Source organism: Fonsecaea multimorphosa (genome assembly GCF_000836435.1).
Source record: "Fonsecaea multimorphosa CBS 102226 unplaced genomic scaffold supercont1.23, whole genome shotgun sequence".
Taxonomy (NCBI): Eukaryota; Fungi; Ascomycota; class Eurotiomycetes; order Chaetothyriales; family Herpotrichiellaceae; genus Fonsecaea; species Fonsecaea multimorphosa.
Window position 1 is genome coordinate 466443 of NW_015971657.1, and position 27177 is coordinate 493619.

The following is a 27177-nucleotide window of genomic DNA, read 5'->3' on the forward strand; positions in this document are numbered from 1 at the left end:
CTGTCCCCGTTCGGCCGGTCTTGCTTTACACTATCGTGGAGACAAAGAGTGGGTTTGTACAGTCTCGTGCAACATAGCCGAGTACATATAAGATATATATATATATATATATATGAGTATCTACCATCCAAAATCTTTGACTTTCCAATGGAAATTTCCCCGTCCTCCATCAGCATCAATGCGTGGCATTCCACTCCCTCAACCACGCCACCACGGCCGCGACCTCCCTGGTCTTGGCCCGCTTGACGGCCTGAGGCATGTCGATTTTGGATGTTTCGTTGGCGAACAGGCCCGGGAAGTCCCACTCGTGGAAACCGCCCTCGATGATGACCCCAGAAGAGGTCCGGGTATTGGATTCGAGTCAACGCGGAGATCACACCGCCGTACGAGCCGCCGAGGATGATCCAGGGTGTGCCTGGCGCCGTGAGATCCCTGTCCTCCAAGCCCGAGAACGTTGCTCGCTGGGCAAAGTAGGCGAGATCTGCGAGGGCTTGTTCGGTGCTGTGGAAGCGGAGGGTTTCTCGGGTCCACCGGTGGTCTGGGACGATGTCGTAGCCGCCAGGATAGTATCTGTAAAATATGGAATCAGAAATCAGGTGGTCTTGCTGCCCAATAAGAGGGCCGTCTACCTTTGGCCCCAGAGAACGGCGACACCACCGGTCGCGTTGGCTATTTCGTGCAGGAGTCCTTTCTGCAGCCATTCGAGGTCGTAGTTGGCGTTGTCTTCGCCGATGGCATGGATGATCACTGGGCCTCCTGGAACATAGTTGCTGATGTCGAGCCAGTAGTGCTGTTGGAAAGTGGTATTCGTGTGGGGTTCGTAGCGGGATATGTTGTGGAAATGGTCAACGGGCATGGTGAAGTTCTGCGTCCTGTTCCTCTCGAGTCAGATGGACGTATCTCAGGGCATGGGCGCCAGGCGGATCTTGGCCATAAGAGAAACTGACGGATATTTGGCGAGAAGCTCTCCGCCGTACGGCTGGCGTCCAACGACGGACGGGGGTTTGTTTGGAAACATCCTGCACACTGTGTGAGCCCTCGGGTTGAATATCTTGGAATGAATCTCAGATACATACCATCCTGCTAGAGCCCCTAAAAGGAGGATCAAGAACACCAAGGCTGCTGCCACCCTGCAGAATAGCCCTCGGGATATTTTCGCAGCGGCCAGGGAGGTCATCTTGGGGTGATCTCTGTCCATACACGGCAGATGATCAATCGAAGTGCGGGTCATCGGTTCTTCGCCAGGTGACCGCTCACGGTAATCCGCAACCTCTATGATGCTTAGCAGCATGTAGGTGCTGTGCCATCAGAGGAGGCCAAAGTCAAGTGCTTCAATCCAGGAGTTGACTCGGCTTAATCTAGACTGAAGCAAGCAACCCTTGGGACAATTGGGCACCCAGGTAGTGACAGCATCATCTGGTGCAGTTCATTACAAGTCAAACAGAGCCCAACAAGAGCAGGATGGAATATTGGAAGGGGTGTCGGGACTTAGGAAGCAACACAGCCTCAGAGCAATTTCCATGCCATTTAACGGGGTGGATCGGGCGCAGATCAGCCGCCCGTCACTGGTTACTAGGCTTCAATTATGCCGATGTTTAGGCAATGGAAACCGACAGCCTCGCGCATGCGGTTGAACCACCAACCAACCCACCATGACGCGCGGATGTACTACCGAATACCGAGTACACGTGGGCGAAACGCTAAACACAGTCCCTTGTAAGTTGTAACACGGATGTAGCCTCAAGATCCCCAGCTCTTTCATTAATATTGCAGCACCCGTCGAGGGATTTAGGTCTCGTACCGCAGGCCTAGTAATGGCTCTGTGTACACCGGAAAAACTGCCGTGACCTGATGGGCTGGAAGCCTGGAGTGCGCCGAACGGAATGATGGCTGAAAGGTAAGCAGAAATTCACATGTCCGTCTGGAAATTTGTGAAGGGCTGTTCCGGAGCTGTCTCATGGCCTGCTGAGCGCACGGGTGCATCATCTCATGGGCTTTGTGGTTGAAAGCTTTCGACAGAGACCATGTCAGTCCTCAATTCACCTCGCAGGCTGGCTGCTTTGAGCAGATACACTTCAGTTGGGTGAAACGCCGCACTGATGCATCAACCTGCTAGTACTCGGTATGTGTTCGGGCGTCGACAAAAGATTGTTGGCCTGCTTGGTCACCAAGGACGGACAGTCTATCCCGGCGGCCCCGGTTTTCGGCCAGACACGTTGTAGCTGGGTTCAATCCTGTCAGCCATACTCTTCGATCCCCTCACGGATCTCGGTTGCTATACTGTTCTCGTGGTCAGGATTTCCCACCCCAAGTGAGAAGTCGAGCCTCACCTCGTCACATAGCTGCTGTTTGCCGAAGTGCTGGCATAGCCTTCGTCAACGAAATCGGTGTTCTCATCAGGCTCCATGAGGAAGGAAGTCAGAGTGGAATGGTCGCGTGCCCGGAAGGTGCAGGTCAAGGATGAGAAGTTTCCACAATGAAGGATGAGGGAGGAGAGGGTGGCCTTCTTTTCAAGGACCGCGAGGGATACCGATGGACTCGGAGACCCAGTGGACGCAAGAGTAAGCTTCATGGCTGATTGTTGGGGAATTCATTTCCTTGGTCCCGCTCGCCCGTTGACTGGTCAAGCTGCTCGGGCAATGTGACCAGGTGGACCACGCGAACATGGGCAGAGGGCAGAGGCACCCAAGAGGGGGCTGTCAATACGATTAGCTAGTGAGCCCACAAGGGTCCCTTTTCCACGTGTTGTAAGTAACCGTGCATTTCGTGCATGGACTTCGCCTAAAACTCTCTAGGAAGAGCAGCAGTTGGCAAGCTGCCGCGGGTGCCGCACTCAAGCCACCCACAGCCACCAATGTAAACGAGTCGTTCTGGGACAGACCACAAGCGAGAACCTAGCTCCTTGCAACTCGGACCTTTGCAACAAGGATTGAGGAGCTGGTCATTTGGCCCACAATGCCCCTCACATTGCTTCGAGCAAGCGGAAATATGTTCCTGTCGATCCATCAGTCTACCCCTCCGTCCGCTCACCTGTTCCTCCCCAACCTTTGAGACAGTGTCCTTTTGACTGCCAAGGAAGCCTCATTCTGTCTCTGTGCCTTGCAAGTGACGAGAACACGGGAGGCGGTGAAGATCACGATGTCGTCCCCCTCAGAACAAGACCAAGCTGCCCAGCTGCAGGAGCTGATCCAGCAACTCACCGAAGCCGCCAAAGCCTGTGACTACGCGCCAGGCAGCAAGGGCTACATTGCCAGAACCAATGTCGCCGGTATAGCCAAGGACATTGTCCGTCTCGTGATGGCACCGTCGGACATGTCAATGCACCACTCGGTCAATGTCCGTGCACACGCTTTGATGACACTGGGGGCTCCGAGGGATTTGACAGGAGTGCTAACCAATGGCAGATGCTGGAGATTGTCAGTATTCGAACCTTGATGGGGCTGGGCGTGTTTGAAAAGATCCCAGTGGACGGCTCCATCTCTCTGGCCGAGCTGTCAAAAGTCACTGGCGTCCAGGACTCACTGCTAGGTATTGGGGCTTTTTTTTTCTTCCCGCAAACGTTTTCCGGATGCAACTGACTGATCATAACCTGTCAAAAAAGAACGACAACTTCGATTACTCGTCGGCACCAAATTCCTCGAGCAAACCCCCGACTATGACTACGTGCACACAAAGTTCTCCCGAGCATACATCCAGGTTCCGGGGCCGGGAAACTTTTTCCAGTTCATCAACGACGAATGCCTCTCCACCATGGTCCATTTCCACAAGTACGTGAAAGAACGAGCCGCCCAGGACGGCAAGCCCGTGCAGGAGCCCGATGACCCTCTTCGCAACCCATACACTCACCGCCATGGCATGGATGGACATCCCGTGTGGGAGATCATGGCACAGTTTCCCGACCGGCTCCGCGCGTTTCAACTGGGCTTCATGTCTCAGGAGGACTCTGTCCCGATCATCGGCTTCTACGACTTCTCTGCGCTCTACGACCCGGAGCACGACGGGGACCGGGCCACTCTTGTGGATGTGGGCGGCGGCCAGGGCCAGTCCATCATCCAGATCCTACAGGCGTTCCCGTCCCTCCGCCCCGACCGCATGGTTCTCCAAGACCTGCCCGAACCCATCGCGCAGGGCAAGGACTCGAAGCTCCTCCCCGACGGGGTAACGGCCATGGTGCACGACTTCTGGACCCCGCAACCCGTAAAGGGAGCCAAGGCATACTTCCTCCGCCGCGTCATGCACGACTACTCAGACGCCAACTGCGTCCTGATCCTCTCCCACCTGCGCGACGCCATGTCCCCCGACAGCAAAGTCCTCATCGCCGACATGGTCATGCCCCAGCGCGTGTACGAGGCCGACCTGCCCGCGGCCGCCATGGACAACGTCGTCATGGTCATGGGCGGCAAGGAGAGGACCGCCGAGGGGTTCAACAAGCTGCTCGAGGCCGCCGGCTTAAAGATGGTCAAGATCTGGCACAGTCGCGAGGGCGGCGCCACGGGCAACATCGTCGAGGCCATGTTACCACCGGCGGCGGCGACCTCCTAGGCCGTTCAAGTCGTATGGGTCTGTGGTGGTCGTGGTCGCGATTCAATAGCCACGATCCAAGCATCCCCAAACACCAGCAGCGGCTTCTTGGGTTTCGCTTTGAAAACGGAGGTGGAGCGGTACTTGACGTTGTTCTTGACATCCCTCCCCTTCAAGGCTATTTCTAATGCCGAGGACATGTGCATGATATGAACCTGGATTTCAGCGGTCGCTGAATCCAAGATACATACATGTATATAGATAGATTCGTTGAATCGTGAGGAGTGAAGGGAATGACAGGCTTGCGGGATATATACGCTCCAGCTACAACTAAACGTGCCGTCTTGTGATGAAAGCAAGAGGTGCTCGCTTGAAACCAACCATCACGAGAGACATGAAATAGATACGAGAAAGCCGTGTCACGCAGAAGCACAGTTTACAAATTTCATAAACATTCTCTATCACCTGTCTTTACGCACAGGTGGGTGCCGCCACAGCGGCACACTCCCTTTCAAACGCCGACAGAAAAAACAAGCACAAGAAACCGCCCTCGCTATGCCCATGTGAATTATTTTTACACATTTCATCTCTCCTTCTTGCTGGCCTTGCCCGGCTTCTTGCGAGCGGCCCCCTCTCCACCAGCACCAGCGCCCACGCCCGCCTTGAGCTTGAGCTTGATTTGCGGCTCAGAGCTCGCGTCTCTTGCCGCCTTGGTTGGCGTCGCTTGAGGCGCGTCGCCGTTGGCCTCTTTCAATGGGCTCTCGCCCGGCTTGCCATCGTCAACATTGTTGACTTCCTTCAACTTGCTCGGAGGAGCCTTCTTGTCCCCCCTCTTCCCGTCTCCACCTGTCCTCTGCTTCTTGTTCTTTGGGCCGAGGCCCTTCTCCTTGTCGTCGTCCTCCGCCTTTCTCTTGACCCCGCCGTTGGCGGTTGGTTTGGGTGAATTGGCCCTGCTGTCACGCGGAGTGCCACCAATCTTTGCATTGGCTTCGCGGCCGGCCGCACGATCTTTCTTGAGGTAGCAGCTTCCGTTGAGATGTGTGGCGAAGACATTGACAGATTTCCAGTGGTCACCAAGGTGAGATTCGCGGTTCGGGCATTTGGCAGCTGGATAGTCGATCTCTTTGAATTCAAATGATTCGGTGGGCATGGACGAAGATGGAGTCAGTGGATCGGAGTTCTCAGATGCAGCCGGTGAGCTTGGGTCATCCTTCTTCTTCTTGTTCTTGCCTTTGGCCGCACCTTTAACTTTGACACCTTTCTTGCGTTGGCCATGGACATCATGTTTGTCAAGAACAATCATCGGTTCAGTTTTGCAGTACTGTTCATTGGCATCTGGGACAGGACGAGCATTATAACCAACGCGAGGGTACAGCAAGCGGCGGAGACGACAGTTCGGGCATCTGATGTGTTTGACTGTCTTCATCGGATTTCCTTTGAGCTGAACCTGGCCGGACTTGAGCACAGCAGCGTCAGTCTCGACAGCTTCATGTTCAGTATTGTCGGTGGTTTCTGCATCTTGGGAGGCCTTGGATTTCAGTTTCTCAGCTCTCTGTTCGACTTCAAGGACGGCAGTCTGCATCCGAGCGATCTTTTCATCTTGGTGAATGTCGAGAAGAAGATCGTGAAGGATGCTTTCGATTGAATGTTCCAAGAGATACGTGATCTAGTTCCAGTCAGTGGAAGGGGCATGAAGCAAGCTTTTCTGGCCAACTAACCGCTTGTTCTTGATCAGACACAGTCAAGCTGACATTGGAAGTCTTGGAACTGGATAGTTTCGTGGAAGCCATGTCAAGAACGTCCTTGACTGGTGGCGGACAGTCAGCTGTGATTTCCTCATCTTCCATGAAGCGCATCCACAAGTCGACGTCGAGAATGCTGTTGGGGAACAAGGAGACGTATGGTCTTCTGGGAGCCATATTGGGCCAACAAACACAAGCAGATATGCAAAAGCCGACCAGCAGCTTTGACAGTTTGAAAGGACAGGGATATGAGGAGAAAGGTGCGTTTGTCTTCGTCGTGTAAAGTTCCGAGGGAAGAGGGAAGGGGATGTTTAAGAGAAAAAGCATCGAAGCAGAAGCCAGACGCTCCATTGACAACCAGACAATAACAGACAATACCATAATTCACAGTGTTGCACACTATTGTCCGGCAGTGTATTCACTTACTGATCTTGTGATGTGTGAAGGAAACTTCTGCGCCGGTACACTCTGCCTATTCAAACACCTTCACACCCTGCCGCACCCAACAACCTCCTATTCATTCAATAGCGGCCATGAATCTTTTTATTGTGCCACTCTGTTTGTATTGTCTCGCGCTGGAGAAGGCTGATGGCGGACGGAAGGGGGCGCACGCACTCTGGGGGAGGGATCTCGGGCAGACTCGAGGAGGCTCGTGCTCGTTAAAGGCACACCTTGGTGTCCGGAAGTCTGGGGTCTAAAGGCAAAGACACGCTTGAGAAGTGCTCCAACAGCGACCGGATACAACTATGTCAACAGGACACAAGATGTCGTGTGTGGGTTAGCAGCGGCTGTGCAGGCGAGCAACGATGATGCAGGACGCAGAAATGAAAAAAGGCCGGATTCTGGGGCTCTGCTTAGGGTTCGCTAACATGCCTCAATAAGCATCGATAACCTTCTTTTTAGCGCCGGTAACTGCCGCCCCGATCGCCGCTGCACCGGGTATTTTGGGGCATTCACCACGCGCATATCGCGCTATCGTTTCTCGTAGTCGCGCACTCGCGGTTCTTGAGAGCAGTGTACCAGCTTCAGCGTGGAGCGGTGTACCAATGAACTTGAAGGATGCTAGACCATCATGCCTCAAGCTACTCTTCTTTCCTATTTCTCGAAATCGGTGACCCCAGCCCCTTCCATCCCGCCAACTGCCAGAGAGACAGATGCTATTACGACCGACCATCATGGGTGTCTGCGTGTCTCTGAAAGCCGTGGGTTGGGGATCATCGAAGCAGCACGAAAACAGGCGTCTCAGAAAACGACCAAACCAACTGTTTGCAATCTAAACGCGGAAGAAGGCCAAGTCGAAAGCAGGAGATCTGATGATGTCTCCCAAGAGCCCAAACGGGTGAGGTTGGAAGCCGAGGATCTATCAAGGGACCGCCTACAGCATTTTGATGGCGCTTCTATTCCTCATCTCCCTGAAGCCCTTGTTGCACCAATTGCAGAACAGCACATTGCGGGAATTCGGCGTCTTACAGCTACAATCCTCCCTGTCCGGTATGGCGATGCGTTCTTTACCAACACAGTGACTGATCCAATGGTCAACCAACTATCTCGCGTCGTCCTATACGCGTCACAGCCTGTTGGCTGGATCCGCTGCCGCTTAGAGCCATGCTCGCCAAATCATTATCTCATCACGCAGCCACACCCTCCACCTTCTCAGATTTATATCCAAGCCCTAGCTCTCCTCTCGCCCTACCGTGGTCTCGGCCTCGCAACGCTCCTGCTGGACACAATCTTATCCTCGGCTATTGCTCAAGCTGCGGACACAGTGTGCGTATACGCACATGTGTGGGAGCAGAACGAGGACGCGCTGGAGTGGTATGCCAAACGCGGCTTCAAGCGCGTCATGCTTGTTGAGCAATATTACAGAAGGCTGCGACCGAGCGGTGCTTGGATTGTTAGGAGAGACCTGGAGAGAACCTGACTTCTATGCCAGATCCAAAAGACATTTTGGCTGTCACGCAACGGGTTTATCCATTGTGCGATTTAAGCCACTGCGAATCGGTTGTGACCGCTCAATTGATCAGAAATAACAGCTCCACCCTTGCTTCGTGCGCTGCATGTGCAAAGAGTTATTCATGGATATGTGAGCACAGTACCTAGGTACTCTTGAAGTATGTATGTGGAAGACCGCGTTGCAAGCAGTTCTTGGAGTGCGGCTCCGGTCAAAACTCGGCAAACACGTTGTCTATTCTGGCCCTGGATGCCTCCGAAACTCCAAGACAGTACAAAAGTCAACGTCGGCTTGTGAAGGTGCTGTGATGTCCAACAAACTGGAGCAATTGCCACAATCAAATCCGCAAACACCTACTTGAAGGGCGCAATTCGAGCAATTACTTTCGCAAGAGTTCAAGTCAGGATTGAGCTTTTGAAGATCACACGGCATACGATGCAGTAATAGCATTGAATATCTCGCAAACACCCAGTACCTGGAGATATCTGGGGAAGAAGGTCACAACTTGAGAGATACTCGTCTTCAACTTCTGTTGACGACCTCCGAAATGTTCTCGAGCGACGCGAGAGAGAATAGTTCAATGCTGGCTCGAATGTCAGGAGGGCTGGCGGAGCTTCAAAATGGACCGATATTTTGCATACAAGCGATAGGCTTCTCAGCAATCTTTTTTGTTCCATTCCCATGTGGTACCCTGTTTTTACCTATATACATTGGATCCGGAGCCTCGAGCGGAATGCAAGCTTTCCGATGTGTAAACATGGCTTTACAGTACAGAGGAGACATAGTTCTCCTCCATCTTCCGTACTTCCCGCTTGAAGATCTCCACTTCTTTCCAGCAGTCGAGCGGTTTCCGATCGTTTATCCGCAGGCAGGAGATGACATCTTGTCTCCTGGTTGCCAGTTGTTAGCTTGAGCACGAGGTCTGAAGCCGAATACACGATGCTCGACAAAGTCCAACTTACGCGTTCTCCACCTCCTTTGGCACTTCTCTTAACGTTTTCCGCTGGCCCAGTGTCTGCTTCAGTTTCTCGATTTCTTGTTGCACTCTCTGGCTCGACGGGGCTTTCTTGCTCTCATCGGTGTCAGAGCCCGGAAGGAGGTCCTTTGGTGATATCGGCGAAAGTTGAAGTAGAGATGAGTCTTCTGAGCCAGCCTCTCCACTTGCAGCAATCTTCTTCCGTGCTTCCTCGAGGGCCGAGGCTTCCTGGTTCCGAATCTTCTCTAGCTCGGCGGCGACGCGTTGTGCGATGTGCAGCTCTAGCGTCTTTGCGCGGGTCGAGTTTGTCTATATCAAGAACGAGCTGTGAGCATAACCTCCTCCGCGCATTGTAGTGAAAACCGTTCTTCCGGACCGCGAGGAGAGTAGACATACTTCTGAGGATGCTTGGAGGGAATCTATCAGCCTGGAACGGGTGTCAGTCGTGCTTCCTCTGGCAATATGTGCAAAGTACGCGATAATGGCCTCCGGATCTTACTCTTGGGAAAATTGAATAGGTGTATCGCTTGCAAAAACATGCTTGGTTGACTCGTCGGGCTTGGATTGACCTGCGCCCATCGTCGCGGCTGGTTCGGGAGTTTGAACAGTTGGATAACTCTGTGACGACCTTACTGTGACATACCCTGGATTCAGTGTGCTCTGCTCACAGGGTAGAGGTCGTGACAGACTGGACCTTGCTGTCGCTGCCGGCAACTGAAGCTCCAACAACTGCGCCAGCTGCGGAAATAAAACTCTTGGCGGACCCCAGCACCGCCAAAACTTTCGCTGAGGTCTTCCGGCACGCACTTGTCACAACTGCCGCTTTAAGGTCCCATTGACCCCAATACCAACAGGTTGCCCTCAACCACTCGCTTTCTGCTTTTCCTCATGTCTCGTTCCTTCTAGCCGGAACCTTTCATATCTCCCGCTTGCGACGCAGCTATCACCGGGCCGTCGGGGTCTAGTCAAGAACCTGTGGAATCTTCACGGCAAAGGCCGAAATGAGATGTACCCGAGGAGACTAGCAGTTCCACTTGATACGTGGACAACGCTCCCTCGTCAGCTTGCTGCACACACCCTGAAGCAGTCGTTACTCGGTACATTTCAACGTGGAAGTGGGGGAAATCATGCAAGCGAAGCCGAGACCTCCCAATCTTCTGGGTCATGAAGACCTCCCCCCTGCTGTGTAACCTTGAACCTTGCCTGTCCTCGACCATCAAGCATATGTCTTCCTGTGAGCTTTGCTGAAAATGCGTGTTGCCATCATCGGCGCCGGGCCAGGAGGTCTGGTCACGCTGAAGTACCTCCTCCAAGCTAATCAGAACTTCAACATTGAGCCCGTTGAGGCCAGACTCTTTGAAGCTAAAGATGGCATTGGAGGCACATTTCGCTATCGCACCTATCCAGAGGGCGAGGTAAAAACTGGACTTTTATCCAACGCTCAAATAGTGGCAGGGCTGATTCGAAACAGATGGTGTCTTCCAAGTACTTGACCTGTTTCTCAGACTTCAGGATACCGGCAGAGCGCACTGATTGCGGTGACTTTCTCACTCTCGATCAATACGTCGAGTACCTCGAAGGCTACTGCGATCACTTTAAATTGCGACCACATATCGAGCTCAACACTGCAGTCACTAATGTACGACGCAGCAAGGATGGCAAAGGCCACATCGTGACCTATTCATCCACCGACGGAACCAGTGCGGAATGGGCTTGCGATGCCGTTGCAGTGTGTTCAGGGTTGCACGTGGATACCGTTGCGCCCAGCATTCCCGGCATCGAGAAAGTGCCCACTGTCATTCACTCCTCCCAATACAAAGGTCGGGAGATATTCACCGAAGGCAGCAATGTCGTGATCCTCGGTGTAGGAGAAACGGCAATGGACATGGCATATTTCGCAGTGACTTCTCCCACCAATTCGGTGACGCTTTGCCACCGCAATGGATTCGTCCTGGCACCCAAGGTAAGATATATTAAGCACGCACAAGACCTCTCCATGTTAACCTGTGGCACTTCTAGCATGTTGAGCGCTTCGTTGTTATGGGCAAGAGGGAGGACGAGTACAATCCGTCGCCAATTGACACCAATTGGAACTGTCTCTTTGACACTGCCTATGCACACCCAAAACTGAGGAATTCCCGGTGGCAGTGGTTGTTCTATGACTGGTGGACGAAAGGCGCTTGGATTCTCCTGAACAATAGTCGATATGGGTACGGTCAGCATGCGGGAATCATCAAGGGTTATCACATGTCTGAGGGTGAGTTTCTTACTCCCGTAAAGCGTTCCAGGATAACAATTATCCCGCCAGTGCTCTTTGTCAAGTCCACCAAAGTCCAGCCGTACTTCAACAGGCGTTATATCAAAGACAGTAGATTAGAACGATTTATGAGAAGGATCATTGACCTGCCGCGAGTCGACACAAAGGGCCACACCGTCGATTTTGCCCCATTTCCAGAATACGTTGATGATGAAGGTGTTATTCATTTCCAGAAGAATGATACACAGGAGTCGAAGCACATCGAAACCTTGAAAATCAAACCGGACGTTGTGATCTATGCAACCGGCTACCGTCACTTGACATTCCCATTCCTGAGTGAAGGATATCCTCACTCTAACGATGCCGATGTCCGTGCCCTCTGGAAGGATGGTGATGAGACCGTTGGTTTTATAGGCTTCATTCGGCCACAGCTCGGTAAGGTCCCGCATTGCTCTCATGCGTCGATCTATCTATCTTGGTGATCTCTTAAATGCTAACATCGAACGACTCTCAGGAGCAATTCCACCTCTAGCCGAGTTCCAAGCCCAGCTGTGGGTTCTTCGGATCCTCAACCTTCTTCCAAAGGCAAACCTACGATCATTGTCTCCACCATTGGATCTCGATGCGGAAGAGTGGTGGAGACTGAAGCCAAAGCCTGAAGCACGGGTACACCACGGAGTGGATCATGAATCCTACGCATACCAACTCGCCCTCGACATCGGCTCGGCACCATCCATAACCCAGGTGCTGAAGCATGGGTGGAAAGTCTTCATCGTGTGGGCATGCGGTGCAAACATGAACACTAAATTCCGACTGGTTGGCCCATGGCGGTGGGAAGGGGCCAAAGAACAGATGAAGGGAGAGCTGTGGGAACTGATCAAGAGGCGACCATTTGTCTGGGGTGAGTTCTCTCTCAACATCTAACTACCACAGGGCGCCTTTCCCAAATGTGTTCGCTCGTCGTTGCGATCTCATTCTTCATTGTACAACGCCACTGACTGTGCGAGTTTATCCAGGACACATTTTACTCAACGCGCTCCCGATGTCGATTTTCGGGCCACTGAGTTTGTGCTACTGGATTTACTACACCTTTTTCGACCCTGTCCTGGGCAGGCTGCGTATCTCAAGATCGCGGAGAAACGTCCGACGCAACGGCTATAGCAAGCTGCCGTAGAAGGGAGCTCGCGAAGGAAACAAGAGACACAGCTATTCATGACACTATCGATCCAGACGCCGGGTCCCACCAGGCGTAACCTATAAGGAGCGGTATCTCGCAACTTAACCATAATTCTGCAAAAGGCGTACGAGGCGCTAGTGGGCCACAGTCATGTTTTCATTCACCCCGATATCATTGCTCTGTTCTTCTTTGACCATCGATACGGTGGAGCATCTAATTTCTGGTCATAATATTCTGCCGTAACAGCTGCACTCAGGGCAGCTTCACGAATCATCTTCATATCGCTCATAATACTGGCACCTCAAATTTTCCAAGACATGGATCGTCCGTCGTCCGAATGCGGGCTGGCGCAGGGCCCTACGACACAGCATGCTGTGAGTAGGAGGCTTGTTCCTTGCCTTCGAAGTGTGTCCACGATCACTCCAGATCCAGCGCTGTTTGCCTTTTCTCGACAAGTGTGGTATGGAGAAAGGAATCTTGTTTCTTTCTAGTTCCCATGGACACCGACAAAGACCTACCAAATCTGCCATTGATCAAGATTTGTGCATGATGCAGATACTGTGCAGCAGAGGCAGGCCGTGATCGAGCTGACAGCATTGGGCACTGTCAAGGACCAGGCCCAATGACTCTCACAGATTTACAACGCGTCCATCAAATTCAGACATTTTGAAGCAATCATGGGGGCTTCAGGCGGTCAACAACGAGGCCGCGACTTCTGCCCACGCTGTAAGACTGAAGTACGAAAACCCCTACCCTTCCCAGGAACGAACCCCCTGTCCACACTGGCATCAACTTAAAAAAGAAATTGATCCGAGGCCCAGTCAGCTATCTGAATATGTCATCATGCTCATTACACCGAGGCCAGATATGTATGTGTGTATATATATGTGTATATATATACACATACTGTGGTGGAGTACGGCTGTAAAACAATGTCTTGTAAGAACTTCTTCTCGTCATCCCAGGCTGATCATTCCAATCGAGACCAAATCTGCAGATTTTATTTGATATATCGACCACTATTGCGTTGGGGCAGTCGGTAGGGGAGAGCGCAAAGCCTCGTTCAGCATGGTTATGGCGAGCGTAAAACCTCACACGGCACAAACTGAAACCAAAATGCGCGGAGGAGGGCTCTCCAAGCACAGTCCAATCAATGCGCCGACAAAGGCTACTCAGCTCCAGAATTACGAGCAACGGTCATTGTTCGCATATCCCAGTTTCGTCTATGGCTATGGTCATTATCCTGACAGGAGGATCCATCAACTCATCATTCCAGCAAAGACCTTCTAGCACTCCGTCTGTCCGCTTTGCGAAAGGAGGTTTACTCGTTACTGACAAAGAACGCGAACAACTAGGATAAGTGGGCAGGGCATCATGAACACAGTCGATCATCTCCTGACATGCACAGGCAGGCGCGCTGAACTCAGGCTCGAACAAAAGCTGCAAGCTGGTATGCTGAGGTATCCGCACCACGATGAGCAGCCTGCAGTTGCTGAACATGTCTCGACCTTGACAAAATCGGGTCACTCAGAATACCATTAACGCCTGGGACCCTCTTGACCCTTGTCATAAAGCAAATTCTGTGTTGCTGATGTCTCCTGTCCATGGCTCAACCAAACTCCCCATTTGAATGGGCGACTAGTATTTCTCAGCCGCCAAAGTCATGCAACATGTGGTTACCATAAGCCAGTCGCGGGCTCACGGCAGCCGTCGATTCTTCGGCCGAGTCGCTCCGGTTCCATTTTGTGGGCTGAGCACATCAAAGCCACAGACACTTCGGACCAATCAGACCTGCCATATCAGGCAAAGCATTGAATACGCTGTATGCTCCTGATAGGGCATATATATACCTCAATCAATATACATCGAAGCCGCATCCCAACGAACGCTACACTGAAGAAAACAGAGTTGTTGTGAGATCAAAAAAACTACGACCTGCCTCTCTAAGAATGGCCATCCTCTCAGAAATCGTCCGCTTCGTCCTTCCACCCACCAAAGTCAAATTGACCGAGTTTCTCAAGCTGCGACAACACATTTCACGATCCTACAACGTGCACGACCAGTACTGTGGGTATATCACCCCAGTCAAATCCTCGCACTTGCTGGTGAAAGAGAATGAGATGTGTTGGGTCATTCGTTAGTCTTCTCCTTTTCTTTTTTCACTCCACACTCTCAATGAATCAGCCGTATGGATGGATAGTCCAACAACCAGATGTGAGGAAAAGGGGGAAGATTCGCTGATATAATACGCGTGGACGAATCAAGCCAGAATGGCCACAGGGCACTCGCCACCACGCTCAGATTGCAGAGCTGAGAGCTCAACTGAAAGAGCTCACATCAGAGCCCACCAGCAGCAACGATGACGGAACAGGAGGAGGAGCGACATCCCTGCTCTTCCAATTCGAAGACTCCCAGGTCCCGGAGTTGAACAAGGCACTCGAAGCCCCAGTCTGCGAATTCGTAAGTCCAATGGAAATCCTCCCCTCCAAAAAAAGAGAGAGAGGTCAAACTCTGCCTTTCGTCGATTTTTATAATCTCATTTTATTTTCCCCGATATCCCTTCCTCCCCTGCCTATCGCCCGTGAGCCAACAAACGTGGGAAAAAAAACAGGCAATCATCAACCTCACCCCAAACCATCCCAGAGCAGAGTCAGACCCCGGGTTCATCAAGTCCATGCACAAGACGTACACGGACTGCTACGGAGCCGCAGGCTTCAGGGGAGGCAATTGGTCGTACGCGCTGAACACGAACGAGACATACGGCACAGCCACGGCGGCCCTCGAGGAGATGATCGCCCCAGACGAGCGCAGGCTTGCGTGTTATTACCTGGGCTGGGATGGTGTCGAGGTCAGTGTCTTCTTCACCACAACCACCATCACCACCACCATCGTCGTCTTTGGCCCCCCATGGCCCACCTTCTTGTACATGGGAGGACATTACAGCTGACCAAACACATGCGCAGCACCATCAAGAATACGCAACCACGTCTCTGTTCTTCGAAGAGATTAACAAACTTCGCCCATATTTCGGCCCGGGGACTGGGGCGTGGTACGTCAAGTTTGAGAAACATTCATCATCTAGGGAGTCGTAGGCTTGAGAGGTTGGGATCGTACAATTGGCCTTTCCTCTGTGGTTCGGCGTTCCATTGGCATTTGAATATTCCTGCAGAAGCTCCTGAGATCAATGCATGTGCCCTTTGTCCAGGCACCAAACAACCATATGTATCCTAACCAGCAGAGACTCTTCCCTTGCTCTCCAAGGCTCCAACAATCCAATTGTCTTTGCAAAGGAATGTACACAGGGCTCAAAGCAAACAGGCTTTGCTTTCCAAGCCCCCAATTATGCTTTGTCCCCAAAAACCGCTAGTGATCCAACTTGCTTATGATGCTTTTGCTTCACAAACCTGCGTCCTTAAGACTACGCTCAATGGCCTTCTTGCGCTGCGCATCGAGCACCAACAAGTTCCGCTCCTTCAAGACAGTCTCAAGGGTATCAACAACTTTGTAAAAACTGCTCGCTGCTCCCTTCTCTTGAGTAAATTTCATAATGCTCAAATTGGCTTTTCGACCGTGTTCAAGCACGGAATACAGATAGGCATGGAAATGGACAGGCTTGAGTTGTAGGTCTGTTTCACAAAAAAGTCAGCTTCGGTGATGGCGAAAAACAAATGGACACTTACAATTTGAAGCATCAACGCGCCCTCGTACAACATCACTGCCTCCTCGTCGTTCGGAAACCACATCTCTCAATCCGTACTTGCGCCACTCTTTCAAAATCTTGACAAGCTCTTTCTTCGCTTTGGCCTTGCTGATTTGAAGACAGATCACACGAGTCGCGGGTTTCACATGGAAAAACTTTGCGAACCAATTCTGATTGATTTCAATAGGCCCAACTGCTGCGGCTGCCATGGCGGCATCGACACTGGTCGCCGGAGGGTAAGACTTCTGAACTCTGACTCTATCATTAGCGTTGACCTCGCGATTTGGTTCGTTGGTGTCTGTTCCATCCGATAGGTCTCGCACAATGCGATGTCCAATCGGGAGTGCCGAGACGTCGTCCTTAGGCTTCGATGGTCTCCCGAACATCTTCTGGAACCATTTTCTCTTCTTCTCGATATGCAACTCAATATCACCCGATTGTGGCTCACTCGCTTTTGTTGTCGAGAGGGTAGAAGAGTTGCCGGATTCGCTTGGTTGGACAATCTGAGAGGTGTTGGAAACAGTCTCTTGACCAGTCTCCTCGGAAGACTTGTTAGAATCTAGGGGTTCCTGAGGACCAGACCCACGTTTCCCAAGCCATGACCATTTTCGTGCGGCGTTAGACGATGCTGGGAAAGTTTTCTTCTTTGGCGACCCAGGGTTCTCATCAATCGTGTCAAGTTCCCGTTTGGCATATAGCCGCGGGTCGTACCCAACACGCTCGTAGGTTTCGGCTGGGCCGCCCCTGAGAGAGTTGATTGGCGCAGCCTTGTTCATTTTGACTCGAAGGGGCTCTATTCGAGCGAAGGGCGAAGTTGGGTCCGGAGTCACGAGGCGAATTGTGGTGTCCTTTTGCACCTGGGGGGTCTTCAATTTGACGGGATCCGATGCTGCTCTAGAGCTATCCTCACGATTGCGCTTCAAGTCTTCCATAGTATCGACCGGCAACATAGGACGATGATATCTGCTTGGTCCAGCCCCATGTGTCGGATCAGAAGCCGCTCGCATGTCAAATCTTCCCTCTTTGCCCAACTCGGCATCGATACGCTTGTCAACAGCAGCCAGCATGTCAGCTAAAACATTTGGGTCAGCGTCACCCCAGGTCTCAATGATCTTCTGTCGACGTTCCGTCAATTCTTGAAGGATTGGTGTTGCAGGAAGGGGTCGATCACGGATGCTCTCTGGCATTTTATAAGCATGTGCTGCCATTGATGTTGCCGATGAATCCATTGGCGGAGCTGGGCTGACTTCGCTAACTGTAGACACCGACGATCGATTGAACGCTTCTTCACAAATCTTGCCGAGTTCAGCACTGACCTTACGTGTTTCATCTTTCCAGTAAGAGCTGGCCACGCGTGGCTTCTTGACGTCGATCTCGGAGCTGGATTTGCGCGGACGATAGGCTTGGGAAGGTGTTGGTAGACTCGGATTGCTCTGTGTCTCAGATCTTCCGTTCGTAGTCCCTCGAGTGGCAGGACGGTCTGCGAGATGATTGTCTGACAACAACGTTCGAGCACGAGGGTTTGTGGTACCGGATGAATTCTGTCGACGGTGTTGGAAGCTGACTTGTCGCTTGTAGCTCATCGACTTCCGGATACCATGAACGCGCCTTGTGCTAGACAGGGAGCTTTTGGATGTTGCTGTGGAATACGAGGCACGCTTCTTCTGGATGAGTTTCTCAAGCTCTTCGGATGTGAAACTCGGGAGAGCGGGAACGTCTGGCCTCAGTCGATCCACGGCCTTGTGTCGTGCGCTGCTCGCTGAGCTCACAGATCGACCACCTGGAGTGGTTGGCCGATGACGAACAACGACTGTGGGCGGCTCTAAGGTATCTCCAGCAATTGGCGTCCTCGACGCACGGTAAGGGTCATAGCTGCTCTGAGTTGCCTTGCTTGCCGCGGTGCCGGGATTCTTATAGTACCCGTCTCGCCTATTGTTGTCGTCGCTGACAATGGAGAATTGAGAACCTCGTCGATTGTGTCCGCGACCATTAGGAGCACGTTTGGGTTTAGGTTTCGGTTTGCTAACATGGTGATAGTCACTTGCAGAGTAATGAAGAGGGTCGCCCGGGTAATTCTCAAGCTGATCATCTCGAAACTTTACCAGTGCCCAATAGAAAAGTTTCTCATGGTTTGGCTCATCGCTCGTCAGTTGTTTGATCAGTTCGTCTGGCTTTTTGCCATGCCACAGGGTCGAAAGATTCCTCAAAATTTCGGCATCGATTTCGGAACGTTTGACGACGCGTCGGCCTTGTGACTCGATACTCAAAGGCGGAGCTACTCCAATGAGTGGTTCGGGTGCCACCAAGCTTGCATGATACTTCTCGTACTTCTTGAGAAGTCTGTGTTCCCAGATCTCATCCATTGTGATTCGCTTTTCTGGTCGCTTTTGCAGGATACGTTGTATAAGATCCGCAGCTTCAGGACTCAAATTTGGAGGGATAAAGTACTCTCCTTTCTTGACCAAACGTAAAGTGTTAACCAGTGATCCACCATCAAAAGGTAGAAAGCCGTTGAGCATTGCGTACAAGATGATCCCTGTGCTCCAGATGTCAGCCCTGTCGCCACGGTACTGGTTGCCTTGGATGATCTCAGGCGCGGCATAGTGCGGGCTACCGCATGATGTATTGAGCCATGTGCCATCGGGCTGCAGAGCTGCCATGCCAAAGTCTGCCAACTTGATATTTCGGTTGCCATCGAGGAGGATGTTCTCTGGCTTGAGATCGCGGTGACAGATGTTGAAACGATGACAATATGAAAGACCAGCGATGATCTGGCGGAACAGTCTCACTGCTTCATCTTCAGGTAGAGATCCGTTGCCCGAAACGTAGTCGAACAGCTCACCCCCCGCAACATATTCGAGGACCAAGTAAAGCTCACCACGGTTCTCCCAGATGTCGTAAAGATTGATGATGTTGGGGTGCTCAATCAACTTCATGATGACAACTTCGCGTTCGATACCAAATGGCATTGTTCGTGGACCCGCCGCAATCATCGAAAGCGTCTCTTCGTCGTCCATGCGAGCCATACTCGCACTTTGGACAAGTGCGGCAGACTTCTTGGAGACAATCTTGACCGCTGCGGTTTGGCCAGTTACTGCATGTTTTGCCAGACGGACTCGCCCTGTTGCACCCTTTCCCAGGGTCTTTCCTAGTTGCCATGGCCCAACATGGGTCTTTCTTTTCCCCTTGGTAGTAGCAGATACTGCTGACGTTGTTGAGACTTGCGAGTCCCTCTTACTCTCTGTGGCAATATCATCCGCTACAGTGGAGAGCCGCTTGTTTTCGATGGCGGGGCGTTTCCCGGCAGTCTTCTCACGAATGGATAAATTGCCTTCAGGTTTAAGTGACTCGTGGTGTGGTAGTCGGGGCGACGAGCTTGCAGGGGCTTGGGCACGACTGTAAGGCGAGACAGGTGCAGGCTGCGCTCTAGGTTGGATTTCAGCCAGAACATTCCTCTTTGCAGATGGTCTTTCCGTCTTGGACTGAAGCGTAGCGGGTCCTCCGGGTCGAGCTGAAGTCTTAAGTGAGGACGACATCATGAGCGCGCCCTTTTGATCGACGAACTCAAGCCTGCAAAGCTGCTGTCTCCATCCAACGCGCCTAATAAAGGGTTAGCTATGAGCAGAAAGCGCTTCAGTTGGTGAACGAACGTATGTATCTGACCGCGTTAGGGCCGCCAATTTGAGGTGAGCAAAAAATGATATGGTTCACGAGCCGCGAGATCACATGCGAGGGCTGGATGTCAACAAAGCGTCGTATTTGGACATAGGCAGAATTCTGCCAGTCCTCTGATGTGAATTCCGCGTCCTGGTTAACTGCGTAGCTCGCACAACCTCAACCACAATTCTTCCCTGTTCCCTTCTCTTCACGTCCACGCGATTGTGCTTGTCTTCCACTCAAGTCGATGTGCAATATGTTTTGTTTTGGCCAGAACCAGGAGACTGTTGATGTCAGGCTTGAAATATGATTGGGTCAGGCTGAGGAATGCTGGCGCAGTGGGCGCATTGGACAATGCGAAATGTTCTAGGTGAGTCCAAAAAGAGAACCAAGAAGCGAGAACCAAAATGGGAGGGGAAGCATCCAAAAAAGAACGACTTGAGAGCGCCAACAGGGTCTCAATGGAAATGAATTTGTTCGCACTCGCTATAGAGAACAAAAGGAGGCATTCTGCAACAGAAGTTGGCAACTGTGGTGGATTGGGAGGCGCATCGCATTCCTCTGGATCGCAGCTGCCAACTACACCTCTTGAAGATACTCTGCCGACGTGCTCGACATTCTTTTTCATCTTGACACCAGGAGCAACCCGCGCCATGGGTATCATGATTGGTATGACCATTTCACATGGCAATCGGCAGGACTATCTCGTCAAAAACCTTCACGGCGCGTCAGTGAACGACTGCTTTCCACCATTCAGCTTTGCGGCGGCGATTTATCAAACCTTTTTGCAGCTCAACATGCTTCCCACTGGTTTCCCTAACGCAGAATCAGCATTGTTGTGATGATCTCGTCGGTTGTTGATGGCAGATCACATCCTCGCACAGGACCACGATTGAAAATAAGGTACGGGAGAACCGTGTACGTAGCAAAGTACCAGGTATCTATTGAACCCTATTGCTATTTAGGTCTTGTGGGTGCCTCCCTGCCTCGGAACGGAGCTGGCAATTCGCCGACTAGGAGCTTACGAGTGCGTGGCGGTCCTCCGCCGTCATCACCTCATGCCAATATTTAGTGGCCACCAATGGTGGGGTGATGAGAAGCTCCTGAGCCTGGGGGAGCTGGCTCGGGCCCATACAAGGAGTTGTTAGGGAGGGGAAGCACCCAGTCGGTACCCGAGGAGCTTACGATGACAGCCTAGTGAGCCCCTAGTCAGGCCCGGAAACGGCCCATTAGGCCCAGAGATCGAATACCAACCAGTCATATCGAGCACAAGCTTTCATGGGTGCATGCATCTTACGTCGCCCTCTCAGATGCTCCCTCCCACCTCGCATCACCATCTCCTTTCTGCATGTCATAGATCATGGCGTGTCCCGAGTGAGGAGGAACGTGTGTGGTCGGTACAACGCCTTTTCGCTTCTGCCTGTTTGGATGAATTCGAACTTATTCAATCTCTGTCACCTCTTCCAATTCCCTCTGTTCAACGTCTGAGAACCATCGCAGTTGACCATCCCTACCTGAGTTCACCATGAGATGCGTCTCTTTCCTCTCGGCGGCAGCTATTGCTGCTGCCTTCGTGATTCCAGACCAGGTTACTTTCGAGTCCCTTTCCATTGAGAACCAGGAGACCGACCACCCTGCCGAGCATCCTTTCTGGAACCACGAGCACCGAGCCGAAACCTTTTGGGAAGATCTTGAAGAGGAGTTTACAAAGGCTGCTGACTCGGCCAAACGCGCATTTGCAGAGATCGTTGATTTTCCACACGACACAGTCGTCAGCTATGGCGAAGATTTCCAGGACGCCTTTGCTGGTGAAGCCTGGCTAGACACTGCAGAGTACGATTTGGACCTATTCGAAGAGCCTCCTCATCATGGCCCACCGCACCATCCGCCTCACCATGGCCCTCCTGGCAAGAAGCCTCGCCGCCCGCATCATCCTCACCATCGCCCAAATCAGACTATCTGGGAGCTAATCTCGAAGAGCAAATATACGACAAAGCTCAGCGCTGCCGTCAAGGAGTTTCCGGATCTCGTCGAGCTCCTGAATAGCACTAAATCAAACCACACCGTCTTTGCTCCGACAGATCGAGCATTCGAAAAGATCCCCAAGCATGCTCCAAAGCCACCCAAAGAGTTCTTGGAGAAGCTCCTTACATACCATGTCTCGCCTGAATTCTACCCTGCTCCCCGCATCCTGGTCAGTCGGACCATCCCGACCGCTCTGGAAGCCAAGTTCATCGGAAAGGTTCCCCAGCGGCTTTCAACTCAAGTCTCGTTGAGAGGCCTAACTGTCAACTTCTACTCTCGCATCGTCGCCATCGATATCTTTGCAACCAACGGTGTCATCCATGGCATCGACAGCATTCTTCTTCCCCCGCCGAAGGCTGTCGATATAATCTCTGCCCTCCCTGGTGAATTCAGCACTCTCGACCTCGCTCTGGAGAAGACTGGCCTGTATCCCGCTTTTAACGACACATCAAGCCACAAGGGAGGCACCTTGTTTGCACCTTCAAACTTTGCCTTCAAACGACTTGGTCCAAGAATCAATGCCTTTCTTTTCAGCAAGTTTGGCCTCAAGTATCTCAAGGCTCTCATCTTGTACCATGCTGGTGACAATATCACTCTCTACTCCGATGCCATCTACAAGCTCGACGCGGATGCCAGCTCGCCACCTCATCACAAGGTGCCCAAAGGATTCATTCATGTGGATCTTCCAACCGGCCTCGAAGGCAAGAGCTTGAGCATTGACATTGCTCGATTTGGTCGACTGATCACTATGAAGATCAATGGTTTTAGTCGAGTTGCCGTCCTAGACGGTATTGCAGCTGATGGCGTGATTCACGTTGTTCCTAACGTCCTCATACCACCCAAGACTCCTGGTGGAATGGCGGTCGCCGAAGATAATATGGATCTCGATGAGTTTAAGTCAAGGCTGGCACCTTTTGTAGAGCCAGAAGAAAGCGAGTGGGCTGAGGAAAACCCTGAGCTATAACGGTGAAAACTGTTGACTGTCGGAGGAAAAAAGGCTGTCAAGAGCATAATATTTGTACAGGTTTCAGGTGGACAGAGTCCAGCCCTTGCTGCGGTTGGTTTATGCTTGATGACCGACGATCATTATTGGGGTCTTGATCATAACACTGATATTGAATTTCAAAAGGGTGACACAATCTAACCAGCAAGTCGAAGCCCGTATTTTCCATCTCATTATTGCCATCCTGTCCTGTCGCTTTTTGGGTCACCAGTGAGCCTCCGTAATCTTCGCCGTGACGCTGTCATCGTCAACATCCACGCCGTCGACAAACCATCTCCCTTCAATACCCTCTTCTGGCACCGCAACGCCATCCCCATCCCTTCCCAGCACGATATCATTGCCACTCATATGTCTCTTCCTCATCTTTCCACTTTCCCGGTCAAAGGTCCAATCCTCCAAGCCGTAACACCTCTTCCACTTCATGCCATCGTATTTATCCTGATACTCATACCAGAACTGCACAGCAATCTTATCATCCGTGAAGGCGAACAACTCTTTTCGGAGACGGTAAGACCTTTCCTTATCCCACTTCTTGGTGAGCAGGTCGACAATCTGGGCCGTGCCGCGGATGAAGGAGGCGCGGTTCCGCCAAATGCAGTTACTTGTATACCCGTTGGAGACTTGAACTGGATTGCAACTATTCCACATGTTTTGGGCGAATTTGACTTTTTCCTGTGCGGTCTGCAATGTGTACGGAGGGCGGAGGGCGGCCATTTTGTATAGCAGGGACTTTGCTTGCTGGATCTGAGGGAAATGAGCTTGAGGGAGTGATGTGTTCAGGGAGAAGACCAGCAAAGAGGACGAGCAAACGCTGCCTTTGAAGGATGGTCTGTGCGAGATGCCGGAAGAGAAGTTGGATTCTGAGAGCAAGAGTGGACGAAGGAAGCCCTAATATACCTATAGACTCTCCAGCGAAAGTCAATGGAGGACACGATCCGCTCAAACATTGAGTTCCACTCTGCCCCCAGAGTCTACTGTGTATTCGTTCAGCCCGCCCTCTGAGTAAGGTCCCAGCTCCAAGGGTCCTCCTCCTTTGCACTCAGCCTTGTCAAGTTCACCCAACCAGGACAACATACGGCCTACCAGACCCGACAGATCCGTCAGGGACTCGATAGACCCATGACAAAGGCTGCAGGACAATTCGTCCCACCAAGACGTCCCACCCATGCTGGAGGAGGCGATGAAGACCTTCCAAAAGCAGCCTTTGCAGCTCTTCTGCGGCCCTTCCAGACGATTATGGATACCTGAGCCTTAACCCGACGGTAAACGTACAGGTATGTTTGTCCCGAGAGGCTCCGTCAGATCCATTAAGCGGCGCGACCCGAGAAAAACAGCAAGGAAGGAAGCCTGACAAGGTCTAGTGTCCTATAGGCCACGCAAGCTCTTCCTTCCGCGCCTTCCTAGCTGGCTTTGAGATCTGGGGTCAAGGAAAAGCAGCAAGGGGGAAGGGTTCCAGCGGCAAGACCTCGAAAATAGCGAGAAAGGAAGCCTGACGAAGTCTGGCCTCCGGTAGGCTACGCAAGCTCTAGGCGTTGAGGTCTAGGATCGAGGTCTGGGGTCGAAGGAAAGCAGCAGGAGGGACGGGATCCTGCGGCAAGAGGTCCGCCATCCAGGCATCTGCCGGCGCATTTGAGATCGCAAAGCGAAGAATCGGACTGTTTGGTAATCTGGCGAAGGGAGAATTCGCTGTGGCTTTTGGCCAGACCATACGGAAATATGTTTCACCGGCCGGAAGCGTGTCCTCCGCGTTGTGTTCCGCCGGGACCAGTACTCGACCGAGCACGCCAAGGCTTTGGCTGAGAGTGGAATCTTGACGCGTCTGAGCGTCTGAGCGCGTCCTGTGTGACAGGTGCCATCGGTGCGTAGAAATCGTGTCCAGAGGACGTTCCAGTCCGAACGTCAACGAAGGCCTTTCATATCTCCCTTTGTTCATTCACAAATATGAAAATATGCAGCCCACGAAACCCAACGAGTCACAAGACGCTGCCGCTTACATACCGCAAATCCTTGAAGTCTGTGCTCGCCTGAGCGAATTGGCCCAGGCGCGTACAGACTCGCCCCTGATAGCTCAAGTCCTAAAACACATCGCAAAACTCTCCGGCAGGGCTCAGTGCCTCGGCAAACTCTTCAGTCATCCTGAACGCCAGGGGGACTTTGAGGCAGATCGTGGAATTCTTGACAGCTTGCAGTCTGTCAGAACACTGCTCTTTGAATCGTTGACTTTGTTGGACTTTTGCTCTGCAGTGGAAAAGGATGGCGACGATGGTGCGCTGAACGCATTATATGCGTCTCTCCTTATTTTGAACGACAGCAATGTGGATGTAGCAAAGGTCCGCTATTTGAAGGATCGCATTTCTCGTTCCAATCAAGAATGGTATCAGACTTTGTCTCCATGGTTTGGTCCTGAAGCATCATCACGCAACTGGTGGTGGGGCCACGGGCCCAGGCCCCAGTCAGATGTTCTCGAAGTCTTAGTGTAAGTCCCCGTCACTACTTTGGACCGTCATGGGATTTTGAGCTCACAGGCGTCTGCTTCAGGCCAGAGATCTCTTGCCTCCTTGAGAGAACGATCGCCACATTCAGCCCCAGATATATCCACACATACGACACTGCGCGTGATGTGCCTTACATCGTTGACAATTCGGCTATTCCGATTTCAGGCAGCTATGGGATTGTGAGAAAGATTGTTGATTGCCAGACACAAGAAGTGTTCGCTCAGAAGACGTTTCAAAATGTTTTCTCGGTCGTGGATCGCAAAAAGGTTCTCAAGGAGCTTGGAGTTCTGGAACTGTGTTTCCATCGGAATATCATCCAACTCATCAATGCCTACAATATTGACGAGGAGCCACACAATATCCATTTTGTCATCGCCCCTTGGGCCCCATACACCTTGTTACAGTTCCTTCGCGGTTCCGATACCCACAGGAAGAGGAAATGTCCCTGGTTTGAGCCAGATCTGCCGACATCAGACATTTTTGTGTATCGTATGATGCATGATATCGTCGATGCCATTCGTTATCTCCACCGTCTTTCCATCAAGCACAAAGACATCAAACCCGACAATATACTCTTGCACCATGATCACATCGGCGGTCTCATTCCTGTCATTACGGATGTAGGGACTAGCAAGGTCTTCCGACATGGTTCGAACACCGACTATATCAACAGCTCATACCAATACCTTTCCCCCGAGCAGTTGAGATGTGAGGAAAGCAGCCTGAAAGCAGACATTTGGCAATTAGGATGCTGCTTTGCAATGCTACTTTCTGTGGCAAGAGGCGGAACGCCAGCTCTGAACACCCTGTGGACTTCCTTCGAGAGAACGGACGAAAAGTGCTCGTGCAACATTGCAACCGAGTATGGGTCGTTCATGCAGACACTCAGTGACATTTGTACCCCGGGAAATGCTCCACAAGAGCATGCACATTCTCTGACATGTCAAATGTTGGATTCGGATTCCTCGATTCGCCTTGATATTGAGACTGTCTGGACGAAAACAGAAAGGCTGCCGCGCTATTGATCAGATGCGGTGAGGATCTATCCACAGCTATTCCGCCGCAGTGCTAAGTAATGAGATGGATAGCTCGACGTGGCAGAGACTCAGTGGGAACCAAAAGCGCAATTATTCTGGCTTGCCTAGGATCAATATTTCTGTCTTCTCCTGATGATACAGGGTCAACCGACCACAAGTCTGAATTATTAGCGGTCAAACACAACTGCATATCTTGTGTCAGGGCTTAGCAATGGGAGCGTCAAGGATGGCAGGAAGACCCCGCAAAAGCGGCCAAATTCATCTTCAGTGGCATGGCTAGAGCGGAATTCTCTAAGGTTTTACTCTACTCAAGTCGAATAAGCAACCGGCTGGTCATTAGTCTGGGCAAGACGTGAGAGCATGAATACCTCACGGAGAGCAGAGAGTGGCACAGGTCAAGCTAATGCACAAGATTGACCATATACTACGGGACCATCTACTCTGGAGTCTGCCGTTGTGTAATATATCTGTTTTAGAATCCGCATCATATGCAGGGAGAGATCCTAGGTGATCGCTACGCCATTCATGAAAATGTTCAGAACATCAGAATTGTGTGACTTTGCAGCTTCAAACAACTAAATAAACCTTTTTGTCTCCGCTCAGGATAGCCTTTTCCAAATACCGTGTTTTCTTTTC

General features: G+C 51.8%; 12 protein-coding genes across 12 annotated transcripts; 6 read left to right on the forward strand and 6 right to left on the reverse strand.

The window, feature by feature from the left end:
* Positions 1-175: 175 nt before the first annotated feature.
* Positions 176-856, reverse strand: Z520_09377 (uncharacterized protein; the record flags this gene model as incomplete). Its single annotated transcript, XM_016779871.1, has 3 exons — positions 176-250; positions 306-570; positions 630-856. 3 exons carry the CDS (start codon positions 854-856, stop codon positions 176-178), a joined length of 567 nt encoding a protein of 188 aa, XP_016629190.1.
* A 1381-nt stretch (positions 857-2237) lies between these two features.
* Positions 2238-2572, reverse strand: Z520_09378 (uncharacterized protein; the record flags this gene model as incomplete). Its single annotated transcript, XM_016779872.1, has 2 exons — positions 2238-2280; positions 2331-2572. 2 exons carry the CDS (start codon positions 2570-2572, stop codon positions 2238-2240), a joined length of 285 nt encoding a protein of 94 aa, XP_016629191.1.
* A 566-nt stretch (positions 2573-3138) lies between these two features.
* Z520_09379 (uncharacterized protein) lies at positions 3139-4542 on the forward strand (the record flags this gene model as incomplete). Its single annotated transcript, XM_016779873.1, has 3 exons — positions 3139-3336; positions 3405-3528; positions 3602-4542. 3 exons carry the CDS (start codon positions 3139-3141, stop codon positions 4540-4542), a joined length of 1263 nt encoding a protein of 420 aa, XP_016629192.1.
* A 562-nt stretch (positions 4543-5104) lies between these two features.
* On the reverse strand, positions 5105-6440 carry Z520_09380 (uncharacterized protein; the record flags this gene model as incomplete). Its single annotated transcript, XM_016779874.1, has 2 exons — positions 5105-6187; positions 6240-6440. 2 exons carry the CDS (start codon positions 6438-6440, stop codon positions 5105-5107), a joined length of 1284 nt encoding a protein of 427 aa, XP_016629193.1.
* An 895-nt stretch (positions 6441-7335) lies between these two features.
* On the forward strand, positions 7336-8184 carry Z520_09381 (uncharacterized protein; the record flags this gene model as incomplete). Its single annotated transcript, XM_016779875.1, has 1 exon — positions 7336-8184. One exon carries the CDS (start codon positions 7336-7338, stop codon positions 8182-8184), a length of 849 nt encoding a protein of 282 aa, XP_016629194.1.
* Positions 8185-8977: 793 nt separating this feature from the next.
* Positions 8978-9769, reverse strand: Z520_09382 (uncharacterized protein; the record flags this gene model as incomplete). The annotated part of the gene is made up of 4 exons (XM_016779876.1): positions 8978-9104; positions 9177-9499; positions 9587-9617; positions 9690-9769. 4 exons carry the CDS (start codon positions 9767-9769, stop codon positions 8978-8980), a joined length of 561 nt encoding a protein of 186 aa, XP_016629195.1.
* Positions 9770-10440: 671 nt separating this feature from the next.
* On the forward strand, positions 10441-12621 carry Z520_09383 (uncharacterized protein; the record flags this gene model as incomplete). The annotated part of the gene is made up of 6 exons (XM_016779877.1): positions 10441-10605; positions 10662-11153; positions 11210-11447; positions 11499-11882; positions 11962-12348; positions 12464-12621. 6 exons carry the CDS (start codon positions 10441-10443, stop codon positions 12619-12621), a joined length of 1824 nt encoding a protein of 607 aa, XP_016629196.1.
* Positions 12622-15298: 2677 nt separating this feature from the next.
* On the forward strand, positions 15299-15716 carry Z520_09384 (uncharacterized protein; the record flags this gene model as incomplete). The annotated part of the gene is made up of 2 exons (XM_016779878.1): positions 15299-15472; positions 15588-15716. The coding sequence occupies 2 exons, from the start codon at positions 15299-15301 to the stop codon at positions 15714-15716; spliced, it is 303 nt and encodes a 100-aa protein (XP_016629197.1).
* A 304-nt stretch (positions 15717-16020) lies between these two features.
* Positions 16021-19860, reverse strand: Z520_09385 (uncharacterized protein; the record flags this gene model as incomplete). The annotated part of the gene is made up of 2 exons (XM_016779879.1): positions 16021-16250; positions 16305-19860. The coding sequence occupies 2 exons, from the start codon at positions 19858-19860 to the stop codon at positions 16021-16023; spliced, it is 3786 nt and encodes a 1261-aa protein (XP_016629198.1).
* Positions 19861-21506: 1646 nt separating this feature from the next.
* On the forward strand, positions 21507-22970 carry Z520_09386 (uncharacterized protein; the record flags this gene model as incomplete). The annotated part of the gene is made up of 1 exon (XM_016779880.1): positions 21507-22970. One exon carries the CDS (start codon positions 21507-21509, stop codon positions 22968-22970), a length of 1464 nt encoding a protein of 487 aa, XP_016629199.1.
* A 243-nt stretch (positions 22971-23213) lies between these two features.
* Positions 23214-23723, reverse strand: Z520_09387 (uncharacterized protein; the record flags this gene model as incomplete). The annotated part of the gene is made up of 1 exon (XM_016779881.1): positions 23214-23723. The coding sequence occupies one exon, from the start codon at positions 23721-23723 to the stop codon at positions 23214-23216; it is 510 nt and encodes a 169-aa protein (XP_016629200.1).
* Positions 23724-24958: 1235 nt separating this feature from the next.
* Positions 24959-26529, forward strand: Z520_09388 (uncharacterized protein; the record flags this gene model as incomplete). The annotated part of the gene is made up of 2 exons (XM_016779882.1): positions 24959-25485; positions 25548-26529. The coding sequence occupies 2 exons, from the start codon at positions 24959-24961 to the stop codon at positions 26527-26529; spliced, it is 1509 nt and encodes a 502-aa protein (XP_016629201.1).
* Between the last annotated feature and the right edge of the window lie 648 nt (positions 26530-27177).